Below are 26,750 nucleotides of genomic sequence, written 5' to 3'. Positions count from 1 at the left end.
AGCTTTATAACACTCCCAGTCATTAGACACTACCGAGCGATGACGTCGGCAGCAATGTGTGAATCACATGACCCCTCCCTCCTTCCCCTCACTGCGGCATTCCACTCCACTGGGAATTAGGCACGGTCACGTGACGCTGCTTCGTCGACAGCACCGCCTGCCATCTTAACTGCGGGCGAATGGTGCCTGAGCCATTGTAACACATAAGAAGCAATAAATAGAGAATGCCCAATTGCTATGCTGAATAGCCAGACCGAAGACATGGACATATATAGCGTACTAGCGTGTGTCACAGCGCGTTCCTGGACTAAATGCTGCGTTTATGGTTAGTTTTATGTTAAAATTTAAGGCTGTAGGCTTTGCCCGTTGCCCTCAGTAATAATGGCGAGTGGGCGGTGTCAGCGAGCGTGACGTCAGGGGCTGTGTTAAACTGAAAGGAGACAAGGGGCTGCTGATGCTGTGCTGTGATCTTCAAGGTAATGGGGGTGGAGGGTATCACTTATTACTAAATATATATATATACAGTACAATACAGGGTGACTGTGTGTAAATAATGTCAGAATTAGGGCTCAGCTCTCCTCTCTGGGGCCTGGCTGTCATATAACAAATGGGAATTACATGGCATTACTGTGATAGGAGGCAATGTGTGTTATATATATTGTATCTGTCACTGGTATGCTCCACCAATGGGGTTATTGATATGGATTTAGACATGCTGAAAATAGTCATTACTGTAAGATATATATATATATATATATATATATATATAGTGATTGTTTATGCCAGTATTTATATATAATATCTATCTGGTGCTGAATTGCAGACATGATGGAGTCTTACATTAGTCTGTTTTTATGAATAATATCTGAGTGGTTGGTTGTTGTTTCTTCTTATTTCTTCACCATTTAGGTGTCATATATTACATGGTGGTTAATCTTATGTAAGGGATTATAGAACTGCCATTTTCCAGTGTGTATATATATAGTGTGTGTGCATTATGGCGATTCATTCACTGCAACAAAACAAAATGCTTACTGTTCGTGTTAATTGTATGTGTGTGGGTTATTCACTAATCTCCAATCTGAATGGCAAAATTGAGGCTAAAATAGCCAATTAAATGGATATTTATTTCATTTTTTCCCAATTTTGCTGTGTTTTCATAAATATTGTGATTCAGATTTCAATTGTCTGCTGTTAGCAGTTTAACCCCTTAAGGACCAAACTTCTGGAATAAAAAGGAATCATGACATGTCACACATGTCATGTGTCTTTAAGGGGTTAATGAATAATATATGTACAAAATGTCGAGCATGTCCTAATGAAAATATTTTAGACCGACACTGACAGACTTGTTTGTTGGTGAGAATTGTAAGGGAATTGGTAATTTAATGCCAAAATAGCTGAATCAGCAACATTGTTGATTTGGAGATTTTTTTTTTTTTTTTTTACAGGTTTGACTATTTTGACTCCCCTTTTTCCTGCCCCTTCCCCTGGCCACTAAACTCCCATAAGCAATGTCACCATTAGATGGGCTTTGCAAAATTAAATCAAATTCACTTTGATTTCCTGACAATTCTTAGTTTTAATAACCCTATTTTCTCCTTTGGCATGCTGGTCTTACTGTAGCTGGCCCTGCTTGCATGGCTGACATCATCACCCTTGCCGAACTTGGCCAATCCAATCCTTTCCCATAGGAAAGCATTGGGAGCCCATTTCTCATTCGTGACAGAGCACTGTTCAAATCAGCATCTTCTCATACTGAATCAATGCATCCCTATGAGGAACATTCAGCATCTACATGCAGAGCATGGAGACACTGAACATAGGTCTTGCACACAGTGCATCACTGAAATAGGAAGCACCTTTAGTGGCCGTCTGAGTGACAGCACCTAGAGGTGTTACTTGGCAATAGGTATTGAAAGTTATTTTTAAGGCCAGATACTGATACCAAACTCATAACTGGTACATCTATTCTTCTTCCTTTCCCTGCCTTTTACCTGTGGCCAGGGAGGGGGACATTACCCTCCCTGGTGGTCTTGTGACTTTGTGCAGGCTGCCAGGGCGTTTCCACATTAAAGATGGACGTCTTGACCTAAAGGTTTTTTTTAACTATTCATTTTTATTTTTTATAAATTTTAGATAATGATTAAAATGCTCTATATAATAATGGCTTGAATGCCGTTCCTTGGCTGCAGCATGCCTACTAGTTTCTGATTGGTATATGAGTAAAATTACTTTTAACTGACACAATAGGATTTCTGACATAGTAAAGCAACACAATTACGAACATTTGTAATATTTTTTTTACTTTAATGTTCTAAAATTACTTCTACATTTTTTTAGAGAAATAGATGTAAGATTTGATTTGGTCGTAATGTAAGACACCCACCCTGTATTGACGAGTTTAATAGCTTACCCTGGGACCCAGAACATGCTATCTTCATTTTCCGGCAGGTCCTCTGTCCAACTCTCGCAAGCCTGCAACGCTTTGATGGCCGAGGACTTGTGAAAGCTAGAGAGAGTAGGCTGCCTGCTTTGTCAGCTATATTGGCATCATTATAGGCTGATACCAATATTTGCCATAATGCTCAACATCAGCTGATAATATTGGCCAGACCAATAATCTGTCGATTCCTACTAGGCAGTAATGGAGCATGCCTTTTCTCTGGAATAGCTTGCAAAAGCCGCACCTCTCCTGTCTCAAGCCTTTGCAAGAAATCCTCTTCTATCCAGCCCAGACTTTCTGTGGCTGTCCAATTTTAAATTTCCCAATGCAGCTCAATAAAAAGTCTTTGCAAAGCAGGTGCTCTGTGCAATTTCCTGCCTCTTGAGTTTAGCTCTACTGAGTTAAGCAACCTGGAAGTAACAGGACCGGTTGTCTGTATGTCTCCTGGAGGGGGAGCGGGGTTAAAAGTGCCAATTTCTATTGCAACTGTCAGTTTTTGTGTAGAAAAAAAACTCTCTTTACTTGTAAAGTGTGTGTCAGCATGATGAAGTGACCATTTAACAAACCAGAAAAGATGGAGTATCACAGGAAAATGCAAAATATTGACCAAAATAGCCAAATTTAAAACAATTGTTCAACTTCATTTATTTTTATATTTAGTTTGGTTATTTTATTTTGGAATCAAATTACATTTGCCTTGTCAATTCTCAACAATTCAGCTCAATGAGTGCTTCCCATTGTTTTAAAAAGGAACTGATCTAAAAAGGAGGCATGATCTAATTTTATCTTATTTTTTAAAATTATATTTCCATCTTGCTTAAATGGTTACTCCAGTTTCTTAATTCACTTTATTTTTCATTTAAGTGTGTGTGTATATATATGACTGTATCCTTGTAGTCAGGCTGTAGCTTAATCCAAATGGCGGGTGCCAGTCCCAGAGGCATAAAAATGCATACAAAATTGGAAGTAGGAAAAATCTTTATTGGTTTACCATAAGGATCATTGTGATCAACGTTTCAGTCCCCAACTAGTACTTTCATCAGGATTATATATCTCTTTAGGTCTCCCTCCCTAGTTTGTCGCATGTATATCCTTTAAAAAATACTATAAAATCTATTTGAAATGCAGTGTCAGGCCAAGTTCTCCCCGATCGGTTTCACTCATTTGCCGTTATCACGCAACCTCATCTTCCGGGTCATCCTCCAATCAAATGCTTCTAATAGAGAAGCTTTGCCTTCAGTGTATGTGTGTCGAGCGCCACTAATACACCAGTTGGTGTTGAGGAGGGGAAGGCGGGAGGGGGTGTGGGCTGCAAAAAGTGTGGACTGCTGGTAAGTGAAGGGAAGTAGAGTAGAAAGGACACATCATATAATATAGGGAGGCGGAATTAGGAAGGAGTGGAGTGAGAGAGGGAATTGCTGTAGATTGTGCGCACACACAATCCACAGAGCTTCTACTTATAGTGCCCAGTGATGCCTGCAAGGGAAGAAGCTGATTACATATGTTGCTAGTGAGTAGTACGTGCTGAAGACGGACATCATTTTTGCACAGGACTAATGTTAAGCAGTCCAGAGCAGAGTTTTGGCTAGCCTAAATCACATGTGCTGGGGATGCAATTAGAACCTGGCACAAAGTGCTGACTTTTTTTTATATTGGCAGCATTTCAAGCAGAAGATTGTCTGCCCCACGACCTCTTCAAAAAAGCAGAAATGGCCATAGAGGTTAGAGTAACCATTTAAAATGTACCTGAAGAAATCATTACTTTGAAGAGGAACTGTAACCTCTCTGGAAGATAAGTATTAGATTAAGTGACATAAACCAAGCAAGAGATAAGTACAATATGCACTTACCTTAGCTACAACACATGATGCCTTGGGTGTGCGCATACATATTGGCAGAAATGCTTTATTCATTATATATATATATATATATCTCCCGACAATACCGGAACGATGGAGAACCTGAGACTGGGGGCGGAGCGCGGGCGGGCTCGGGACCCTCCTAACATGGAGCTTACTTAAGCCCTCTCTTACCCTCTTTCTGCTCCCCCATCTTCTCTCCCGCTCTCTCCCTCTTCACACTTGACATCCCTCCCTCATACCCAAACTGAGACCAGATCAATTTGAGGTACACCTGACAAAAGGGGGAATCTTGCCTCCCAATCCATATTACTTTGAGCAGGCACCACATCTTATATATATCGTGACACACAAAACTCCACTCAACAGAACAACTACACCACATGAGGACACACAACACACACACACATACATAATATACCAACCAAAAGCATAGAGCCTATAAGCATAGAACAGTCACTCTCTACTACTCGCTACACCATTTACACTTCTCCCAAGTTAAAGACAAAAGTACCTTCCCCATTAGACCACATGTAGGGAAAAATGCACCAAAACGAAACAAAGCACATTAAAGGGGACGATAAAATGCGAACCGTACACACCGCAGGCTCCAAGCCCAAAACATAAACAACCGAGAACGACCAAGAGAATAGGGGACAAAAGCAATGGCGCCCACTGGAGGCTTAGGAGGTAAAGAGTATAGAAAAAGTTCTAGAGTTTGCCCAAAAGATCCAGGGGTGCAACCCAAAACTCAAAATGTCGCTTTACCCGAAGACCTATCAATAATGCATAAAACACAAAAGTACCCTAGTTTTGATAATACGATAGAGACCTGCGAGTGTACAATGCAATTCATCTTATGTGTATTGATTGTGAGAATCACTTTTCAATAAAAACAGATTTACAAAAAAAATAATTATTTATTCATGATGACTCCGTAACACTGCACTGCGCATGGAACTGCAGGAGTTAAACTAATCTACATGTTATGCCTTAAAGGGAATGCAAATAAAAAATAAATAAAGTCCATCTCCTCACCTGTCGGTTAGCTTTTATTCAGTGACAGAGGAGAACTCTCCTACAGGCATATCTAGAACAGTTGTCCCTGAACTAGTCCTCAAGACAAACCTAAAGATCCATATTCCTGTAGGCGCACAATTGAGAAATACATAAGTCCTCCAACTCTTTATCACAGCAACTACAGTACACATGCTCTCTAGTAGATGTGATTTATTGAGATGCTGATGCACTAAAGCCTGCATATTGGCATCATTGGGGAGGTGCCCCCTGCTTGGGGAAGTTTCCTTGAGTGGTTTCAATCGCTTGGTAAGGTAAAACGGAACAATGTGTGGGTGTTAAGGAGGATAGAGGTATTCACACTGAGAAATGTTAAATATCTAATGTATCTTCATGATAAACTATATATATATATATATATATATATATATATATATATATATATATATTCATTGTTTTAGGAGCTGTTATCAGTTAAAGTGAACCAGTCCTGAATGAGAATATTATCCTTGGCTTGTAGACACATTTGGAAAGGTCCAGGAGTGAACAGATGTGAATTTTACACTAACCTGAAAGGCACATTTCACCCCTGTGAAAGCTTCAATAACTTGCTTTTTGTAAAGATGGAACACAAATATTGTATAGATGGAAGTAAGGATCTTTTCCCGTCACCTGCTCTATTGACAGCTGATAGGGTCATGGATTAGATCATAAATGGAGTCATTTTGGGTCTTTCATATCCCTTGTGTTGTATTCTCATACATACTCTAGAGCAGGCTTACTGAATATATTTGTATAATGGTATCAAATCCCCTCAGAGGTGCCGTTTTTCCAAACTAAAGAGATTTAATTTTTTTTTTTTTTATTCTTTATTTTTTTGTGCAGGTAAGTACAAAATCTTTGTCAGGACGCCACAACCGCGTACGTATATGTATAACTTTACAGATTAGATAGTGGCATGAGTTTCTTGCACATTTTTAACGAATATAATAAGGGTTAACGTTATGATTCTATAGGTTAAATATTAAACATATTCAATCAAGTTTTTACTGTGACAGTGAAAAAAATGAACTGTTGCTGGCTTTCGTCTATAGGTTAAATATTAAACACATTCAATCTAGCTTAAAGGGAAACTCCAGTGCCAGGAAAACAATCCGTTTTCCTGGCACTGGAGGGTCCCTCTCCCTCCCACCCCTCAATCCTCAGTTGCTGAGGATTGAGGGGTGGGAGGGAGAGATATAATATGAATTGAGGAAAAAAAAACCAAATAAAAACGCTAACTTTGGCCAACGTTTTTGACTTAGTGGCTACTATAAAAGACTGGAAATACCCCATTTTGAATACCCTGGGTTGTCTACTTTTACAAATGGTATGCCATGATGGGGTTAATTTTCATTCCTGGGCTGCTATATAGTCTCAAAGGCAACATAGGCCCATCAAACCAATCTGGCAAATTTCAATGTGCAAACATGGAAAAGGGGAAAGCCCTACATTTGACCCCTGTAGGTTTGCAAAAACCCATAAGACCTTTTAGATTGGGGGCACAGTTTACTCTGGAGATGTTGCTGAACACATATTGGGGTGTTCTTTGTCCGTAACAAATAACGGAATCCTTGCCTAAAGTACAATGTGAGAGAAAAATAACACAAAAAAATGACTACCAAAAAGTTTGACAAAGACTGGTTGTAGAATTTTTGTGCATGGAAAGTGTTAAAATACCACCATTTGAAATACCGTAGGGTAGGGTACTTTAAAAAAAATATATGGTTTGATGGGAGTAAATTACATTTTCTGGCTTTAAAAATTGCCCAAATAGGACATGGGTGCATGATGACCAGCTGTGAAAATTTGGGAAAAGTTGGAAAGCACACCCTCTAAATAAGGTATTTTAGCGCCCAGAGAACCCGACACACCTATACATGGGTGGTATCATTGTACTCGGGAGAGGTTGCTGAACACCTATTGGGTGTTCTTTGGCAATAACCCTAAAGTTCTCAGTACATGTATTCTTAAATTGCTATGTGTGTAAAAAAAAATCACCAATTATTATTTTTTTTTTTTGTAAAATGTTGGCATAGATTGCTGGTAAAATGGTTGCATGAAAAGAGTCAAACCCCAAGTTTAATACCTTAGGTTGTGTTATTTAAAAAAAAAAAATACATGTGAAGGGTTATTCAGGGATTCCTGACAGACATCAGTGTTACAATGTAACTTTCGTTCATTTTGGGAAAAAAAAAATGGTTTGGAAAAAGCAAAGTGCTACACTTACCCGGGGTAGCTCAATGCGAAATCTTTGCAAGACAGGTGCTCTGCGCAATAGCTGCCTCTTAAATTTTTCTCCACTGAGTTAACCAAACCAGGAAGTAACAGGACCTGTTCCCTGACAACCAAGGGTGTGTAAGAAGGTTCATTTATAAAAAGTGCCAAATTCTATTGAAATCTTCACTCTATGTAAAATAAAAAAAGAGGTTGCACTTCAGCAACTAAAATGCCTTAGATGTGTGTAGGGCGCAAATCCAGCAGTGTTAATTGTGGATTAATAAATTTGCATTTAAAACAGCATTCCTCATTTATAGAATTGTCTATCTATCAGATACTTCTATTTAATTTATCTACTCTTCCACTAGTACCTAGATATACGTATTATGCTTGTATGGCTAAGTAGATATTTTTTATTTTTAAAGGCATGATTTCTAATTCTGTGTCAAGACAAGAATGAAACTTATTGGACTTTGTTACTGTACCAAGTCTCGGACCGCCTCAAGAATGTTTAACTCTGGCAGTGCTTGATTACCATGGTTGCAAACCTGAAGAAGTATACGTTTCCTTAAAAGGTTGCCATAGCTGTTTATGCTAAAAGCAAAGTGTGCAACCTGTAACCTTAACTGTGAAATTGGCATTTCTAAAAGCCTCAAAGGCATTCCCTGAGGCAAAAGTATTGAAACAAAAATATTTAATTTTCCTGGAAAATTACACGATTAAAAATAAAAAATAAAAAAAAAACAGATGGGTTTGCACAAAAAAAATATATATATTTTGCAGCAATTACATTTTGAATGGCAAAATTTAGGCAAAAATAGCTGATCTGAGCTTGACTGTCAGATTTTTTTTTTTTTTGCAATTTGGATTTGAATTCTCTACTCTACTGAATACTGAGCACCACATTTGTGGAACGACCTCCCGCACAAATTAAAATCTTCCCTAAGCTTAAAGTCCTTTAAGAGATCCCTCTCTACATACCTCAAAACAGAATGCACCTGTCATGGTTGATTATATATTTCCTACCTGTTCTATGTTAAATTTTGTATATATTGTATATTAATATTGTTTTTGTATTTTATTGTACACTAACTGTAACAATGCAATGATTTGTGGACCCAGGACATACTTGAAAACAAGAGAAATCTCAATGTATCTTTCCTGGTAAAATATTTTATAAATAAATACATAATACCCCAGTGTGGGAGTGATATGGATTGCTGTTTTTTGCAATACAGGTGCTTACCTATGCTCTTTATATTCTACATTGATAATTTAGCTCAAGCTGAAAGAACTCTCATACATAATTTAAGCTCTTGGAAAAGTGTCACCGGAGGCCGACATGTTTAAACACCATTTTATTTATGCATTTCTTTCCACGACACACTGACCTGATAGCATTGAAGCATGTAAGAGGTCATTCTTTCTCAAGACATAATTGTACTTGAAGGACGGACAAGAAGAACTTGTAATTCTCGTCCTATTACATAGAGATGTGTTATATACGTGGCAAAATATAGTACTTTGTCTATTACAAGCAAAGTGTGAAATGCAGGCATTGTTCTCTGTAAAAACAGTGTGCGGAGCCTGAATATTCTTTTATAGCTTTGGCTATACACTTGTCGACATTTCCATTTCAGAGAAACAACTGTGTTTACACTTTGCGAAGAACACATCTTTAGTGACTGTCAGTCACTAGAAGCATTGGATTGGTCCTGGGATAATCCAGACAGATGATCTCTCATGGGAGTGAGAGTGGCTGCCAGGTTGCTATTTGTCCAAGGGACTTGTAGACAAGGGACATTGACAGGGCTATTTGGTGAGCTTTGAATTTTTACAAAATTAACCTAAAAGGAAAAATTGAGAAAAAAATAGATAATCTGGAAAAAAAAAATTCAACTCTACCATAGTCACAACATGGCTATTTATGCCTCAGTTTTATCATTTGGATTTATTTTGTTTTGCGTCTTACCCTCTGCCCTTCCATTGTCTCCCCCTTGCGGTGTGTGCTTGCTGTTTGTCATGTATGTGCTGTGAGTGCAGTCTGTGTGTCGTGTGCTTGTGGAGAGTACTGACTGTACTTTGTACAAGTGTATGTTGGCTGTATGTCGTGTGTGGTGTGTCCTGGCTTTATTTATTTTTTTACAATCTTTGTTTTTAAGTAGACATAGTTTTTCAGTTTACACAATAGAAGAAAGTGTCAAAATACAGAAGAGTCGCAAAACATAGTAAGCAACTCTTATCAAGAAAAAAGGAACTTGACCAATAATCAATGAATGATTCCCAGGAAACGCCAATAGTCATAGCATTGGCTCGCCTAGGAGGCATGAGCAGTGAGTTTTTGTCAAGTTGGAATAAGGTAATGAGGTGCAGCAGTGGTGACATTCACTCCGGCAACGTAGCCGAGGTGTGTGTGTGTTGGCTGTATATGATGTTTGTGTTTAGTCGTTCAGTCGTGTCAGACTCTGTGTGACCATATGGACCATAGCACGCCAGGTACATCTGTCAGTCACTGCCCCTTTGAGCTCCAACAACTTCATGTTCGTGGCTTCAGTGACCTCATCTATCCATCTCCATCTTTGTCGTCCCCTTCTTCGTGTGATTCAATCTTTCCCAGCATCAGTCTTCTCTAGAAAATCCTGTCTTCTCATTATATGGCCAAAATATTTCAGCTTTAGCCTCATGATCATGGCTTACAGTGAACAGTCTGTCTTGATTTCCTGTAGTACGGATTTATTGGAACTTCTTGCAATCCAAGGGATTCTAAGCAGTTTTTGCCAACACCACAGTTCAAAGGCATCATTTCTACGACACTCAGCCTTCTCTATAGTCCAGCTCTCACATCCTTATGTTACTACTGGGAATACCATAGTTCTGATTACGGCAACCTTGGGGGATGCCAACAGAGAGTGGTTGGGGGGGAAGAGGCAGAGTCAGAGAAAGAAACACTGAAAGAGCGCTGGGAGAGGTAGGAGGAGCACCAGGAGAGAGCAGTATCCTGTAGACCAAAATTACGGAGAATGCAAAGAAGCTGTTGATGATCAACAGTGTCAAAGGCAGCAGAAAGATCAAGGAGAGTTAGGATAGAGTAATGGCCATGAGATTTAGCAGCAATTAAATCGTTGGATACTTTGGTCACAGCCGTTTCGACAGAATGACCAGCGCGGAATCCAGACTGAAGGGATTCAAGCAGAGAGTTGGTTTCGAGAAAGTCAGTCAGTCTGGTGTACACAACTCTCTCGAGGATCTTGGAGGCAAATGGCCGTAGCGAGATAGGGCAGTAATTGGATGGGGAGTTGGGGTCAAGGCTGTTTTTTTTCAGAATCATATATTCAGCCTCTTGATAAAAATAACAAATATAATATCAATAAGAACTATGCAACTATCTTATACCTAAGGCAGAAAATGTTGTAAATGTAATTGCTTTGTCTTTTATATTTAATTAACAAAAATACCAATAAAGAGAATGAAAAACAAAAAACAATTATATTGGGTAAAAGCAGAAGTTGTACGGGAGCTAAGAATAAAACCATTGTTGATAGTCGGAAATAATGATAGCTTTAGTTTCAACTTGGAGAAGTGGTTATTTTGTAAATGACTGGTTTCTACCTAAAATACAATATTAACTTTTACTTATTTAAAATAAATAGTTAATATGGGAGGTGGTTTAGCTTGCATTTTTTTTTCAAAGTGGAAAATCCCATTTGATAGTTCTGTACTCACTGTAAAGCAACTAATACCTGTATGATTTCTTCCTGGCTGGTTATGACTTTGTGCGTCTTCCGAAATACACAATTATAACTCGGGTACGTAATATGTGAATTACTGCTATAACATCCCTTTTTGTACCTAATTCTCATATATAATGTGTTTTTCATTTTCATATAGTGTAATAAACTATACGCTCCTAGAGTCAGGAAAAAAGTTTTCATTTAGAAGTGACAGGCTTTTTTTTGTAGATGAGCCCCCGTTCCTAGACAAAACCTAGATTAATATATATATATATATATATATATATATATATATTTAATGAGATGGGAGTGAGCACTGAATATCAATATGTTTATCAGCCAAATTGTAGGGTAGAAAAAGGCTTGATAAAATATGCAGCTATAATCTCTAAAAATGTTACTCATTTTTATTTTGAAAAAATGTATAGTTATGCTAGATCAATAATCATTGTACTTTTATTTTTGTATTGTTTTTTTTTTTTTTTTTTTTTGCTTTCTCCTAAGTTATCTTTTTCCTAAATTATAAATGTAGTGTGGCTTCTTATTAATTTTAAAGGGACAGTCCAGGCACCAATATAAGACCTATGTATTTAATGAATTTATATTTATTGGTTTTTGTTCAATAATACAGTTATAGTATTTGTCAGCCCATCACTCTGACCATTTCTTCCAACATGTTGATGTTGAGTTATTTTTTAATTTTTGTGCTGCTATAGTTGCTGTTAAGAACTGTTCGTGTCATTGCGATGGCTCATCTTTTCCCCCAGCCGTCACCAGTGGTTTTAGGGAAAACGAACCGTTTCTGTGGAGCTTCCTCCATAGACTTTAGTGCTGCATGCGTGAATACAGTGCTGATATCGGCTACTGGTAGCTAAAGAGGGTGCGTAGGATTAAATGGCGGCCCCCACGAGGGACGGATTCAGATAAAGAAAATTCATGAAAGTAGAAAACCTCCCTTTATGGTGTATAGTGTGTCTTAATGTGACACTGTGTTTCACTAGTTTGTCAGGCTTTTTGTTTTTGTTTTTCACATTCTACACATGGCATTTGTACCAGGTATTTTGTAAATCTTCTGTGTGTCATGATGATTAAACCTTTTGAGTAAAACACTACCCCAACGTATGCCATTGCCACTATCTTGTGAGGTTACGGTCTCATGACCTGACTAGTTTAGTGTTTACAGTTAGAATTTTAGTAGATGTATTTGATAAGCCTTTGTCTCATTTTTAGGTTTTGTAGCAGTTTGACCATTTTTGTACGAATTTCATTTAACGTTTTTTATTTTTTTTAAAACATTTTTTTGGGGTATCATTTTATTTCCGTGTTTTTTTTTTTTTTTTTTTCCAAATGGACCTTTCAGTTTAGCAGTTTAATTTGTAAACTTGGTGTGTGTGCAACTGAAATAAAAAATCACAAAATTGTGCTCAGCTGTGTCCCCTGAGTACAGAAGAACCCTCTTTGCATACCCAGGTAAACTACTACTTGCATGCAGCTCATCTTTGTCTGGAGCCACTAATTCTAGTCCCAGCTGACAGATGGGAGGCCCTGGAATTGAGTTATACTTGGGGTACCCTTGTTACTAGCAGGGAAACCGTTTCTGTTGGCAAAATACTACATGACGGAATTATTCAGTCATGGGTCCTTAAGGAAGGGAGGTCCATAATGGAATAATTCCATCATGTGTCCTTAATGGGCTAATCTAAGAACAGCATAATTCTAAGACATACAGGCCCAAGTCTGCCCAAAATTGTAGTTCTACTCCCAGACAATACTTTTTAGTTGGAGTTTCCAAATATGGGGCAGCATCTGTGTCCCAGGTAAGTTGTCAAAGAGTTTGTAAGCTGTACTGGTCATAGTACTGGAATGTTCCTTAAAGGAGCAGCTGCAAAAAAGTTACTGCCTGAGTGTGTATTTGCAGACTGTGACATGAGTAATTGTATTGTTCTTAGATTAAAGGAATTAAGTCCTCCCCCTCCCAAAATAAAATAAAATATCATTGTCTTGTGGTTTATCATGATTCAATCAGTTTCATTTCCCCCCCCATAATACACGCATTGTTAGGCGGCTAATTACAAACCGGGTGCATATTTATTTATGTACAGTTCTTTCTGATAATAAATAGTTAATTTAAATTTATTTTTTTTTTATTTTTTTTTCATTTGCTGTGCAGATCAGCTGCTTAACTTGTGATGTCCTTAAAGACCATGGAGTTTTTTTTTATTTTACTTATTGATTGTATGTTCTGAAGTCCCAGACTAAAAAGTCCTTTCATTACCATTCGAGACACCAGAAATACCACAAATGTTTCTGGTTAGCAACCGAATTTTAAAGGGAAACCTCCCATGGAGCAAAGATGGAGCTCTGACGTTAACTTGTGTCCAATCTCGGCAGATTCAGGCTCTGTCTCGACTAGAGCACATGCACAAAAGTGCAACATTCACGTGGCATCTGGCAACTGAAGAGCAGCATGGCCGCGAGGGACAGCGTGCTATAAGTAAAACTTTGTTCTCCTGCACATCACCGCCACTGAACCCTGATCAGATCTTCCTGACAACCACTAGTGGTGTTTCAACTTCCAGAACCAAAATTCCATCCTGGAGTCAAGTACAGCTGATTCCACAGTTGATTGGAGGATCGCTGTGTTTTTGCCATACATGCCTATTTCCCATCCATTGCTTCTCTAGAATTTATTTTTGCACCTTCATCAGTTGTCGAAGGGAACATATAGTCCTAAAATAACTGTTATTTTTGTGACAATAGGTTCTCTTGAAATATAGGGGATCTCTAAACGCACTATTAAAAATACTGAGTGAAGATTGAATTTAAATGTAATTGGCTTAAAATATGTGAATTATGATTGAAGGTATTGCTTTACTTTCATTTTAGGTTGGGGGGAAAAAGTATTATGCTCTTGAACCCTGTATTTGTGGAATCATCTGTTATGACGAAAATTAGAATGTGATTTCCTAAGTATGATTTTTCTTTTAAAATAAACACGGGATACAAAATTAATAAAAGGAATGGAACATTATAGTGATGAAGAAAGATTAACAAATTTAAATCTCTTTAGAAAAACGGCGAGGGGATATAACATTATACAAATATATTCAGGGCCAGTACAAAGCATTGTCTGGAAATCTTTTCATACATAGGACTATACATAGGACACAAGGTCACACGCTTTTAGACTGGAAAAAAGGAGATTTAGTCTAAAGTAAAGGAAAGTAAAAACAGTAAGAGCAATAAGGATATGGAATTCTTTGTCTGAAGAAATGATTATCAGTCTGTACAGTTTTTTTTTTTTTTTAAAACAACTGAATGCTTACTTGCAAGGACATCATTTTAGGGATATCCTTTTTAATTTGTGGGGTTATAGCTTCTTGATCGACCGATAAATCTGATTGCCATTCTGGGGTCAAGAAGGATTTTTTTCCCCTAATTTGCTGCAACACTGGAAGTACTTCAACCTGGGTTTTGTACCTTATTTAGGATTAACAGCAACAACAAAAAAAGATGTGATAAAGGCTGAATTTAATGGACACATTTCTCTTCAGCCTATGTAAACTGTAAAACTAGTGATTATGTCTGTTACTAGCGGACTGATGACCGATATCCTTGTTGCACAAAATGGAGATTGGGCAGCCGGGAACTAGCCCCAGGCGCAAAATTGTAAATATCTCTGGATGTGCAATGTTTCAAGCAGCTCTCAGCCTCCCCTCACCGGCTCACAGGCAGTGAGGGAGGCAGGAGAGGACCCGGGGAGCTATTGCCAGCAGCTCCGCCGGGTTCCTCTCGCGAGATCTGAGCGTTGCCGCGGCAACGCTCAGATCTCGCGTGAGTGAACGTTCACTCTCCACTGGACCACCAGGGATGGATGGCAGCAGCAGGATCCCCCCTCCCAGGCATAAGGTAAGAAGGTAATACAAATAATACAATAAAATGGGTGCACAATGTGGGGGTGATTAGGGACTGATGCTCAAACACCTAAAAAGTGGTATCCCCTACACCACTTAAAAATACATAGTATACATACATAAAAAGGTGGAGCTCAATGCAGCAAATATTCTGAAAAACAAGATAATGCAGCAAAATAGTGTAACACAGTATATGTAAAATTTGGTTTAAAAATATATAATGGTGTCACTCACAAGCCTGGAGTCATACCGTCATATGACTCCGGTAGTATATGCCTCTGGACCATTCAAGGTTGTCCAAACCCCTTCTGTATGAGGTGTTTTCCTTTAAAGTGCTGTAGTTCTTCTTTCCAGTGCTTTGGAATAATAGATACACCAGGTCCAGGATAGTGAATCCAATAAAATGCTTTACTTCTTTAAAATCAAAGAATAAAAATAAATAAACGAATCTGTGCCAGGTAAATACCTGGATAGACTAAGTAGTCCAATATCAAATGTCCAAAACGCGTTTCGCCTTGTTAAAAGGCTTCCTCAGTTGGTTGTTCTGTCTCTTCCTCCCTTCTCCTGTTTTTAAATCGCCCGCTTCAGGTTGTTAATTGTTTGTATTTCCGGTCTCTCATTTCCGGTTTTTCGTTTCGTGGAACGCACGTGCGTTCCACTGTGCGTCCTTGCTTCCTGAATCATCATTCTGGTGAAACGCACCTTGTGTTCGGTTTCCGCTTCCGGTTCCGCGGTCAGTGGAACGCACTTGCGTTCCAGCGAGTGTTATCACGGACACCTTTGTTTTACCAAGGTAAAACAAAGGTGTCCGTGATAACACTCGCTGGAACGCAAGTGCGTTCCACTGACCGCGGAACCGGAAGCGGAAACCGAACACAAGGTGCGTTTCACCAGAATGATGATCATCATTCTGGTGAAACGCACCTTGTGTTCGGTTTCCGCTTCCGGTTCCGCGGTCAGTGGAACGCACTTGCGTTCCAGCGAGTGTTATCACGGACACCTTTGTTTTACCAAGGTAAAACAAAGGTGTCCGTGATAACACTCGCTGGAACGCAAGTGCGTTCCACTGACCGCGGAACCGGAAGCGGAAACCGAACACAAGGTGCGTTTCACCAGAATGATGATTCAGGAAGCAAGGACGCACAGTGGAACGCACGTGCGTTCCACGAAACGAAAAACCGGAAATGAGAGACCGGAAATACAAACAATTAACAACCTGAAGCGGGCGATTTAAAAACAGGAGAAGGGAGGAAGAGACAGAACAACCAACTGAGGAAGCCTTTTAACAAGGCGAAACGCGTTTTGGACATTTGATATTGGACTACTTAGTCTATCCAGGTATTTACCTGGCACAGATTCGTTTATTTATTTTTATTCTTTGATTTTAAAGAAATAAAGCATTTTATTGGATTCACTATCCTGGACCTGGTGTATCTATTATTCCAAAGCACTGGAAAGAAGAACTACAGCACTTTAAAGGAAAACACCTCATACAGAAGGGGTTTGGACAACCTTGAATGGTCCAGAGGCATATACTACCGGAGTCATATGACGGTATGACTCCAGGCTTGTGAGTGACACCATTATATATTTTTAAACCAAATTTTACATATACTGTGTTACACTATTTTGCTGCATTATCTTGTTTTTCAGAATATTTGCTGCATTGAGCTCCACCTTTTTATGTATGTATATAAGGTAAGAAGGGAGGGGGGATAACTGATCTGCCCCCACCTCCACTGGACCACCATGGAAGGCAGCAAGGAAGGATCCCCCCTCCCTAAATAAAGTAAGAAGGGAGGGGGGATATTAAGTAATGTACCCCCACCTCCACCCCCCACAATCACCCACACTCATACACAGCACACACAGACATACACAGCACCCACACTCATACACAGCACCCACACTCATACACAGCACCCACACTCATACACAGCACCCACACTCATACACAGCACCCACACACATACACAGCACCCACACACATACACAGCACCCACACACATACACAGCACCCACACACATACACAGCACCCACACACATATAGCACCCACACACATATAGCACCCACACACATATAGCACCCACACACATATAGCACCCACACACATATAGCACCCACACACATATAGCACCCATACACATACACAGCACCAATACACAGCACCAATACACAGCACCAATACACAGCACCCACACACATACACAGCACCCATACACATACACAGCACCCACACACATACACATACACAGCACCCACACACATACACAGCACCCACACACATACACATACACAGCACCCACACACATACACACATACACAGCACCCACACACATACACACATACACAGCACCCACACACATACACACATACACAGCACCCACACACATACACACATACACAGCACCCACACAAATACACACATACACAGCACCCACACACATACACACATACACAGCACCCACACACATACACACATACACAGCACACATACACAGCACCCACACACATACACACAGCACCAGCACACATACACACAGCACCCGCACACATACACACAGCACCCGCACACATACACACATACACAGCACCCGCACACATACACACATACACAGCACCCGCACACATACACACATACACAGCACCCGCACACATACACACATACACAGAGCACACACACACATACACACATACACAGCACACACACACATACACAGCGCACACACACACATACACATACACAGCGCACACACACACATACACATACACAGCACCCCCACACACATACACATACACAGCACCCCCACACATACACAGCACCCACACACACATACAGCACCCACACACACAGCACACTAACAGTACCCTCACACAGCACACTAACAGTACCCTCACAAACAGGACCCTAACAAACACGCACACACACAGCACACTACCAGTACCCTCACACACAAACAGCACCCTGACACACAGTACATTCACAGCACCCTCACAAGCACGCACACACAAACACCCTCACCCACATAGTACACTACTAGCACCCTCACACACATAGTACACTACTAGCACCCTCACACACACATCACACTAACAGCACCCTCACACACACATCACACTAACAGCACCCTCACACAGCACACACACAGCTTTGTGTGTGTGTATATATGTGTATGTGTGTGTGTATATATATATATATATATATATATATATATATATATACATACACCGCATGTGCTTGTGCTTTAGGGTGCACACCCTAATGCAATAGGCTGCGCACGCCTATGAGTAACACGTACTTTTCTGAAGTCTTACTTGACATAGGCAGCTAGTGATAGTGTAAGAGCGTCAGTTAATGCTCTCATCCAATAACTGTTGCTCAAGGAAATGTTTCCACATTTGCAAGTAGTCAGAAGAGAATAGGTCAGACTGGTTCCTAGGAAACTCCTCTAAAAGGGACACTACAGGCACACAGACCACGTCTGCCCACTGGAGTGGTCTGGGTGGCAACTCCCATCACCCTTAATCCTGCAAGTGTAATTAATGCAGTTTTTATAAAAGGCAATAATCACCTTGCGTGGTTAAGTCCTCCTCTAGTGGTTTCCTTTTCTAGTGGCTTTCCTATGGGGAAAATTTGACGTTGGAGGTCCGTAGGAGGTCTGGTAGGCAGCCACTGGGGGCAGACTTAGAGCTGCAATGTAAACATTGTAGTTTCTCTGGAACTGCAATATTTTACATTGCAGCACTAGGTGCAAAATGGACACTGCACCCACCCAGACTACTTCAAAGAGCTGAAGTTGTTTGGGTGTCTGCAGTGTCCCTTTAATCAGGCAGTTGGAATACGATGATGATGAAACAGGGATTCTTCCTCCATAACCTCTACAGGGAGCATTACTAGGCTTGGTGCTTGAACTGTCCCTGCACAGAATTGTGAACATTTTAGATAGAGATGCACAAATCCTGTTATGAAGATTAAATCCTTAGGCAATTTCCAAGGAAAGCTTTCTTCACTAAGTAACTAAGTAAACTGTCATTTATCTACCACCCCCTCTCCCGCCCCCCCTGAAAAAAATGTTAATTTTTTTTTACATTGTAACCTGTAACCTCTTGTTAACTGTGGAAAAATGTCCAATAAAGTATGTGTGTGTCCGTCCAGTTTTACTTGCTCGGTGCTTGTCAGTAATAGTATACAGATCTCTAAAAAATAAAACTTGACTTTTATTGCTTACAAATCAAAAAAGCAACAATCTAACAAACTTTCATCAGAATCCTGATCGAGTTTCATTTTTTGGACCGGACCTTGGAGTGCTATCTATTTGGAGATCTGTATACACCATTCTCATCCACCTACCTTGCCAAATAAAATATCATTAGACATGTGCTAAATGTAATCATTTTGTTAGGGGCAGATGAAATAGCTCCTGCCTGGGACTGTAACTCCCACTAATATCCGGCACCATTAGGACTTTACTGGCAGATGTGACATTTAATATATGGATAATGGGCAGCAACAAAACAAACTTGGTTATACAGCAGTGGGATCCATCTTCTGCATGCAGTTTTCCTAGGATTATTGTAGACAATCTGTTAAGAGTTTGTAAGTGTGTTTACGTATACTTTGTAAAATTTGTATATTTATACTATTTTTTTTATTTATTTTTTAGGTTAAGCATTAGAACCAACATACAAAACCATGGGGGAGCTTTTCCGAAGTGAAGAGATGACCCTTGCACAGCTTTTCCTCCAATCGGAAGCTGCATATTGCTGTGTCAGCGAACTTGGGGAGCTGGGAAAAGTGCAATTTCGAGATGTAAGTGCAATGATAACACCCAGGACATACTCAATGTAGCCATCCTGGTAAAATATTTTATAAATAAATATATCTTATGAATAAATGCACACTGTACAACATAAAGGAAAAAGTACTTTCACAAATGCAGCCTATTGTGTTTCAATTTTGTGTCGCTATACCCCACTCCCTGTAGCATGTAAGCTCATTGAGAAGGGCGCTCAACCCCTCCTGTGCGTCCAACGTGTCTGTTTGTACAGCGCTATGGACTTTGTTGGTGCTTTAGAAATAATATTTTTTTGATTTTTTTTCTATACTGCTTGAACAAGTAGGCTGGCTATATAACCGGATCACTAGCGAGACTAACAGGCTAAGCTAGACAGGAAGTTTTGTGTGATTGCATTGTGACGTGCTCATCGTGTGTGGGTCATGTATAATACGATCTAGAGTAACAGGTGCCTAAAATAACATACAATGAGTGGTAACTAGCTACGCTGAAGGTTATTTCACTGAGGTCCGGAGTCTCATTGATAATGCATTCTGCTCCCTAAGCATTATAGTCATGGTTGTGTGAGACAGCATGTCTAAAATGAAATAACAGCTCAGTAAAATGGTGGAGAGAGTGCTGGAGGCGTGATACAGTTTGACTCTTTCATCCGATGCCCTCTGTTGGGAAACGCCTTGAGCCCGCAGGTGGGCCAGGGAGGGACGCTGCTGCACAGGTGTTAGTGAAGGTGTCCCTCCGGCCCCAGGCTGGTGTACAGGCCTGCATCTTATGGCCACAAACTCAGTTACTTCTGGAGCCCGACTTTCCTCCTCGTGTGGGAGTTTTCGGAGGGCCTGGTGGTCTTCTGCCACCTGCGGCGCATAGGCCTCTGCAGATGTGGGCCATGCTTCTGGGTCTTCACCCTTATGGCCTTCATCCCGGGTGGGCTAAGCAGAGTGGGAATGGGTGGGTGTATTGATGCTGTCCCCAAGGGTATCTCCCTCATACCCCGCTCACCTGTTGTCGGTAAGTTTTGCTGCTTGGTCCGGGGGCGGCTCGCTGCCGCTCCCAGTGAGTCTATCCTGTTGGTTTGGGAGCAGGCTCTGCCGCCATCTTAAGTGCATCGTGTGCAGTCCTCCGGATTCTGATTCTTGGCACGTCCGCCCAGCCTTGAAGCTAGGCTCCGCCCCCCATCAATAATTATTTGACATTGTTTAAGTAATGAACAAATGTGGTAGTTAGTAATTTTGGGACAACTCAAAGGTTGTTAGATCTGGGCAACAAATAAAGATTAAGAGAAAAAAAAGTAAAATAACGGGCCTAGGGACATTCGAGGTTGCTAGGGGGGCTATTAGATATAGTGTAGTCGGGAGGGGGGTTAAAAAATAAATAAATCGGGTGCAGCCATGAAAGTACCGCTTTAGAAAAAACAAAAAACTTTTATTTTATTGAGTGAAAAGTTATATAATCAATGATCGGCATTCTACATCTGTTAAAACCTTATGTTTGTATGTGATTACCTATTTACTAATTGTATGTTGATGTTATGTGTGTTATATGTTTTCCTTTATTGCTTGTAAAGATGGCCTGCAGTTCCCACAGCTATATGAAGAAAACTGCATTTAGCTTAAAGGCTTCACTACAGGTCTACAGTAAAGATTCTTATCCACTTACCTTGCCAAATAAAATATCATTAGACATGTGTTACATCATGTCAAGTCTAAAAGAAACTGGTTTGTCCTTTCACTTCATTCTTTAGTTCATGCTGTCACCTAAGCCACGTTTATAAAGTTTCACCGAGATACAACTGTTGTTTTAGCAACCATGCATTTTAACTTCCAAGTCTACTTAATTGTCTTGCGTTACAAGGATAGGCATGGCTGAAACCATTCAAAGTAGAACTGCACGAGACTCCGAATTAAACAGCCACTGACAGTGCTCAATGTCCAGAACTAAAAAGCAACCTGCTTTATAAGGAGTGGACACCTGGGGAGGCCTATAGTAATGATATACCTGTATCTTAAAGGGTTAGTTAATTTTAAAACATCTACTGCTTGAATATCTAGGTGACTTGAAAATAAAAATAAACAAACAGGTTGGTACTGTTGAATTTTCTAATGTTAAAGGAATCCAATAGTGCCAGGAAAACAAAGCCATTTTCCTGGCACTATAGATTTCTAAGGTGCCTTCCTCCCTCGTAACCACCCTCCTGTGGTGCTGAAGGGTTTAAAACTCCTTCTGTCACTTATCTGAATCCAGTGCCAATGTCCCTCGTAGCTGGGTCAGGCTCTGCCCACACTCCTACTTTACCGACGTCAGATGGCGGGAGAGACCTAATACGCATGCACGGCAATGGCTGCGCTCGCACTAGAATTTACCCAAAGGAAAGCATTATTCAATGCTTTCCTATGGGGACAAATCTTTTGCTGGAGCTCCTCAATTCAGGAAGCCCTCTAGTGGCTGTTTGCTAGACAGCCACTGAGGGCAGACTTAGAGCTGCATTGTAAACATTGCAATTCTCTGAAACTGCAATGTTTTACATTGCAGCAATAAGTGTAATATGGACACTGCACCCAGACCACTTCAATGAGCTGAAGTGGTCTGGGTGCCTACAGTGTCCCTTTTAATTTTATTCTAAACTTTCATTAATCAATTGTATCACAATTAATGAAAGCATTTGTTCAGAAGAAATGTAAGTACCATTGCCACCTACCAGCTGATTGTAGTGGTTAGGGTACAGAGGAATTTTGGGGGCTCTCCTAGTTTTATCAAACAATTTACAACAATAACTGAAGCTGTCCCATTACCCATAGTGTGGCCACTGTTGTTCTTCTCGTGTAATGCAGTTTACTTTTTTCAAAGAGAGGTAAAATTATTTATGTCATGTAAATCAATACTTGTTGAGTTATAATGTAATTATTCTTGTGACTCCTTATTTACCTGGTTCTCTTTTGCCCATTATATTGCCTATAATTAAACCAATATTCTTCTTGTTAATGAAGTTCTCTAATGTAACTATGGAATGGGTTGTAGACCGTTTAACAGGAACTGTGATGGAGTACAGGTACTCCTCACTTACCGACCGTGTTCTGTTCTTATGACCCAATCGTAGAACGAATTGGTCGTTCAGTGAGCAGTTGAGGGATTCCCTGCTCTGGTGTGCTTGTTTATGTTCAGGGAACTTTCCCCGAACATAGACAAACGCACCATAGCAGGGAATCCCTCTAATCTGTGTTCGGGGAAATGTACCTGAACATAGTTTAGAGGGATTCCCTGCTCTGGTGCGTTCGTCTATTTTCGGGGAAAGTTCCCCAGACATAGATGAACGCAGCAGAGCAGGGAATCCCTCTAATCCCCACGACAGCTTACTCCCACGCTAGAGAGCTGATCGTAAGTGTGAGCCGTTGTAAAATGAGGACCACCTGTAATGTGAGGGAGGAAAAAGTAGGGCAAGGGGAATGTAATTTAGTATTATGGAAAGTTTTGTTTAATAAAATGTTTCTATATGTCCTGAATGCTGTGGAAACTTGTTGAAGTGTCCTGCACAAAAGCCTTAAAGGGACACTGTAGTCACCAGAACAACTACAGCTTAACTGAATTTATTCTGGTGTGTAGAATAATTACCTTCAGGCTTTTTGCTGTAAAACTGTCTTTTCAGAGAAAATGCAGTGTTTACATTACAGCCTAGTGATAACTTCACTGGCCACTCCTCAGATGGCTGTTAGAGATCCTTCCTGGGTCATGGCTGCCTAAAATGCATCCAAACATTCAGTGTCTCCACCCTCTGCATGCAGACACTGAACTTTCCTCATAGAGATTCATTGATTCAATTCATCTCTATGAGGAGATGCTGATTGGCCAGGGCTGTGTTTGAATCATGCTGCCTCTGCCCCTGATCTGCCCCTTTGTCAGTCTCAGCCAAACACCTGATAATGTCAGCAGACTGCTTGTTTTTCTGAGTCTGACAGCATGCAGAGTTACAGCTTCAGGCTTGAATACAGTAAGATTTTGCTATATTTATGGAGGCATGGGGGGCTAGACGGTGGTTTTAACACTATAGGGTCAGGAATACATGTTTGTGTTCATGACCCTATAGTGATCATTTAAAGGGTTTCTCCAACCAAAAAAAACCATGAGGGCTTTTAAATAAGGTTTACTTTCTCAATCAGTGTGACGTCATGGGAGTCACGCCGAGATCCAATCAAAGGCTTCTTGTAGAGAGGAATTTAGCAGGCTCGGAACGCATGCTCAGAGCTCGCAAGAGGAAGGTAAAGAGGTGGAGGCAGGACAGGGTAGGAAAAAAATAGAGCTGAGGGAATAGAGATACAATCGGTGTGTGAGAGCAAACAAGACAAACAGTTACATCTGGCGGCAGTGTGCCCTGACGATAGACTTAAAGTATGCCCAGAATTAACAGGCTGTCTGGAACTCTGTCACTTGTGCTTGGGTTGAAACTAGCCCCCAGCACACAAGTGCTAATATTCAAGCAGAAACACTGCACATCAAGACTCCAACCACCATGACCACTTCAAAAAAGCGGATGTGGTCGTGGTGGTTGGAGTAACCCTTGAAGCCTATTCATAAAATCAAAAACAAACCACAAAACGTTTCATAAAGCTGATGCTTTACGTTTGATGATTATATCTATATCTGGGTTTAGTAAATGTAATGGTCAAAAATGAAAGTCAATACCTAAAGGCTTTGCCATAGAATAAGCCATTTGAAGAAATTACTTTTGTCTTGATTATTTAAAGGGGCACTCTAAACAACATAACTACTACAGCTCACTTCATGGGTTATGTTGCCTAAAGTGTCAAGGTGCCATCCCATTATTTATCGCATTGTTCAGGAACATATTAATATAAACTGGGGCTATTCTGGCACCTAAAGGAGGCCCTCACATCACAACTGTATTAACAATGTCAATTTGTTGGAGAAATTGGACAGCAGTCTTTGCCAATCAATGCCGCTACTGCAGAGTTGGACAAAGCTGGCATTGATAGTGCAGAAGTGTCTCCATGTGCTTGGAAGAGTACTTGTATGTGTTGCTACGCCACTCTAGTCATTAGAATCACTACAGCAAGCTGTACAAGTTATGGTGCTTAGAGTTTTTATTTGATTACACCACTTATATTTATTTCCTCTAAAGTGTGCAGTTCACTGTAACTTTGTTCGACTAGTCACATATTTGCTGTAAGTATCGCCTTTTAGCCATCATGCAATTGTAATATGAGCTGGATAATTTTGTTTTGTCAAATCCGATATTAAATATGAACCCCTCTTTTTGCCATTTTCTTTTTAAGAATAACACTTTAGGCGCCATAATTACTTTATCTCACTGAAATGGTAAGCTCTCTGAGTTCTCTGATGCCATTGCTAAAATTTGCAATTTAGTGAATAACCCTGAAAGAGTTACTTGGCCATTGAATGTGAAGAGTGACTTTTAAAGCAGAGCTTGACAAAGTCCTCAAAACTTTAGGAGCCAGAATCACAGGTTAGGATCCAAGTAAACTATTAATTGTTAAATGGGCACTGACATCTAGCTGGGAAGAGGCTCTCTCTGCTGTCTCTTTTGTTTGTCTCACTTTTATGGTGTTTCCTATTCTGTAATGACTTTACCAGTCAAGCTTCCCATTGTGCTTTCAAACCTTGTACACTTTTGTGTTTTGTTTCTTAAACGTTTTCTCAAAAACATAGTGCTCATTAAAATGTGTTAATGATTGGACCTTTTATTTTATATTATATTTTATTTGCCTCTTGCAGTTAAATCCAGATGTCAACGTTTTCCAGCGAAAATTTGTTAATGAAGTACGAAGGTGTGAAGAAATGGACCGTAAATTGCGTATGTATCCTTCGGGATTTACCATTAACAGAGATTGTCATATTGTAGATTTGTTTTGCTTCATTTGTCAAAGAGACATAAAAAAAAAACCACTCCTGTTATTAGAACTTTGTCTATATAATATTTTTTGTCTTATTTCAGGCTTTGTGGAAAAGGAGATTAAAAAAGCCGGTATCCCTATTCTTGACACAGGGGAAAACCCTGAAGTTCCCTTCCCCCGAGACATGATTGACCTTGAGGTAAGATTGGAGATCGTTGCTTCCTCTCATTTTGGCCATTCTTAAAGAGGAACTGTCACTAACCAAAAAGTAAAAGTTAGCTATAGTCAATATTAAAATTATTTTAAAACTCTCTGTAGTATTTTCGTTTATATACTTTGCTAAGCAAAGTCTAGCAAACTGTGCAAAAAAGTTCTCTCACAGTACCAATCACGGTGCACATAGTCGTACGTCCCTCCTGGAGGCACAGTGACCCAAGCACACACATGTGCCTTAAGGCAACGTGTGATGGCAAACTCTCCACAACACAAGTGCAGCGGAAGTAGGTTTTTTTTTTCCTTGCTTCCGCTGGTGTGTTCACACCAGTAACTTCTGAAAAGGTGTTTACGGAGGTGAAGGAACGAGGAACTTTCAGTTCCACTTTAACGCATTCCTGTTATTACCAAATGTTTCATAAAAATATATGATAATAAGCCAGGGGTTAACAGAAGGCAGAGCTCCACTGACAACTCTTGTCCAATCCCTGCAGCCGTCACAAGTGGCTGTGGGATTTGGGCATTGTTTTTCTCAACGCAAGACATGATCTATGGAAATTCCCGAGGTCTCGTGGGTCCTCCATAGAGCTCAGTGTTACACTCTTGTGGCTCCTGGCAGTTGAAAGGTCTGCAGAAAAAAGATGGTGGCAGC

General features: G+C 40.1%; 1 protein-coding gene across 6 annotated transcripts in view; it reads left to right on the top strand.

Moving 5' to 3' along the window:
* The first annotated feature begins 387 nt into the window (after window positions 1-387).
* ATP6V0A1 (ATPase H+ transporting V0 subunit a1) overlaps window positions 388-26,750 on the top strand; it is a 97,496-nt gene continuing 71,133 nt past the window's right edge. For 5 of the 6 annotated variants that reach the window (XM_063458960.1, XM_063458955.1, XM_063458959.1 and 2 more), the window contains exons 1-4: window positions 389-476; window positions 19,893-20,038; window positions 25,767-25,845; window positions 25,987-26,084. In XM_063458960.1, the coding sequence (XP_063315030.1) occupies window positions 19,922-20,038; window positions 25,767-25,845; window positions 25,987-26,084 (294 nt within the window). In that variant the 5' untranslated portion in view covers window positions 389-476; window positions 19,893-19,921. Of the gene's footprint in view, window positions 477-19,892; window positions 20,039-25,766; window positions 25,846-25,986; window positions 26,085-26,750 lie in introns of all 6 variants that reach the window. The other variant, XM_063458954.1, reaches the window with a different exon arrangement.

Source organism: Pelobates fuscus, chromosome 6 (assembly GCF_036172605.1).
Source record: "Pelobates fuscus isolate aPelFus1 chromosome 6, aPelFus1.pri, whole genome shotgun sequence".
Taxonomy (NCBI): Eukaryota; Metazoa; Chordata; class Amphibia; order Anura; family Pelobatidae; genus Pelobates; species Pelobates fuscus.
Note: the sequence above shows the minus strand (reverse complement) of the source record. Positions and strands in the feature narration are given on the sequence as shown.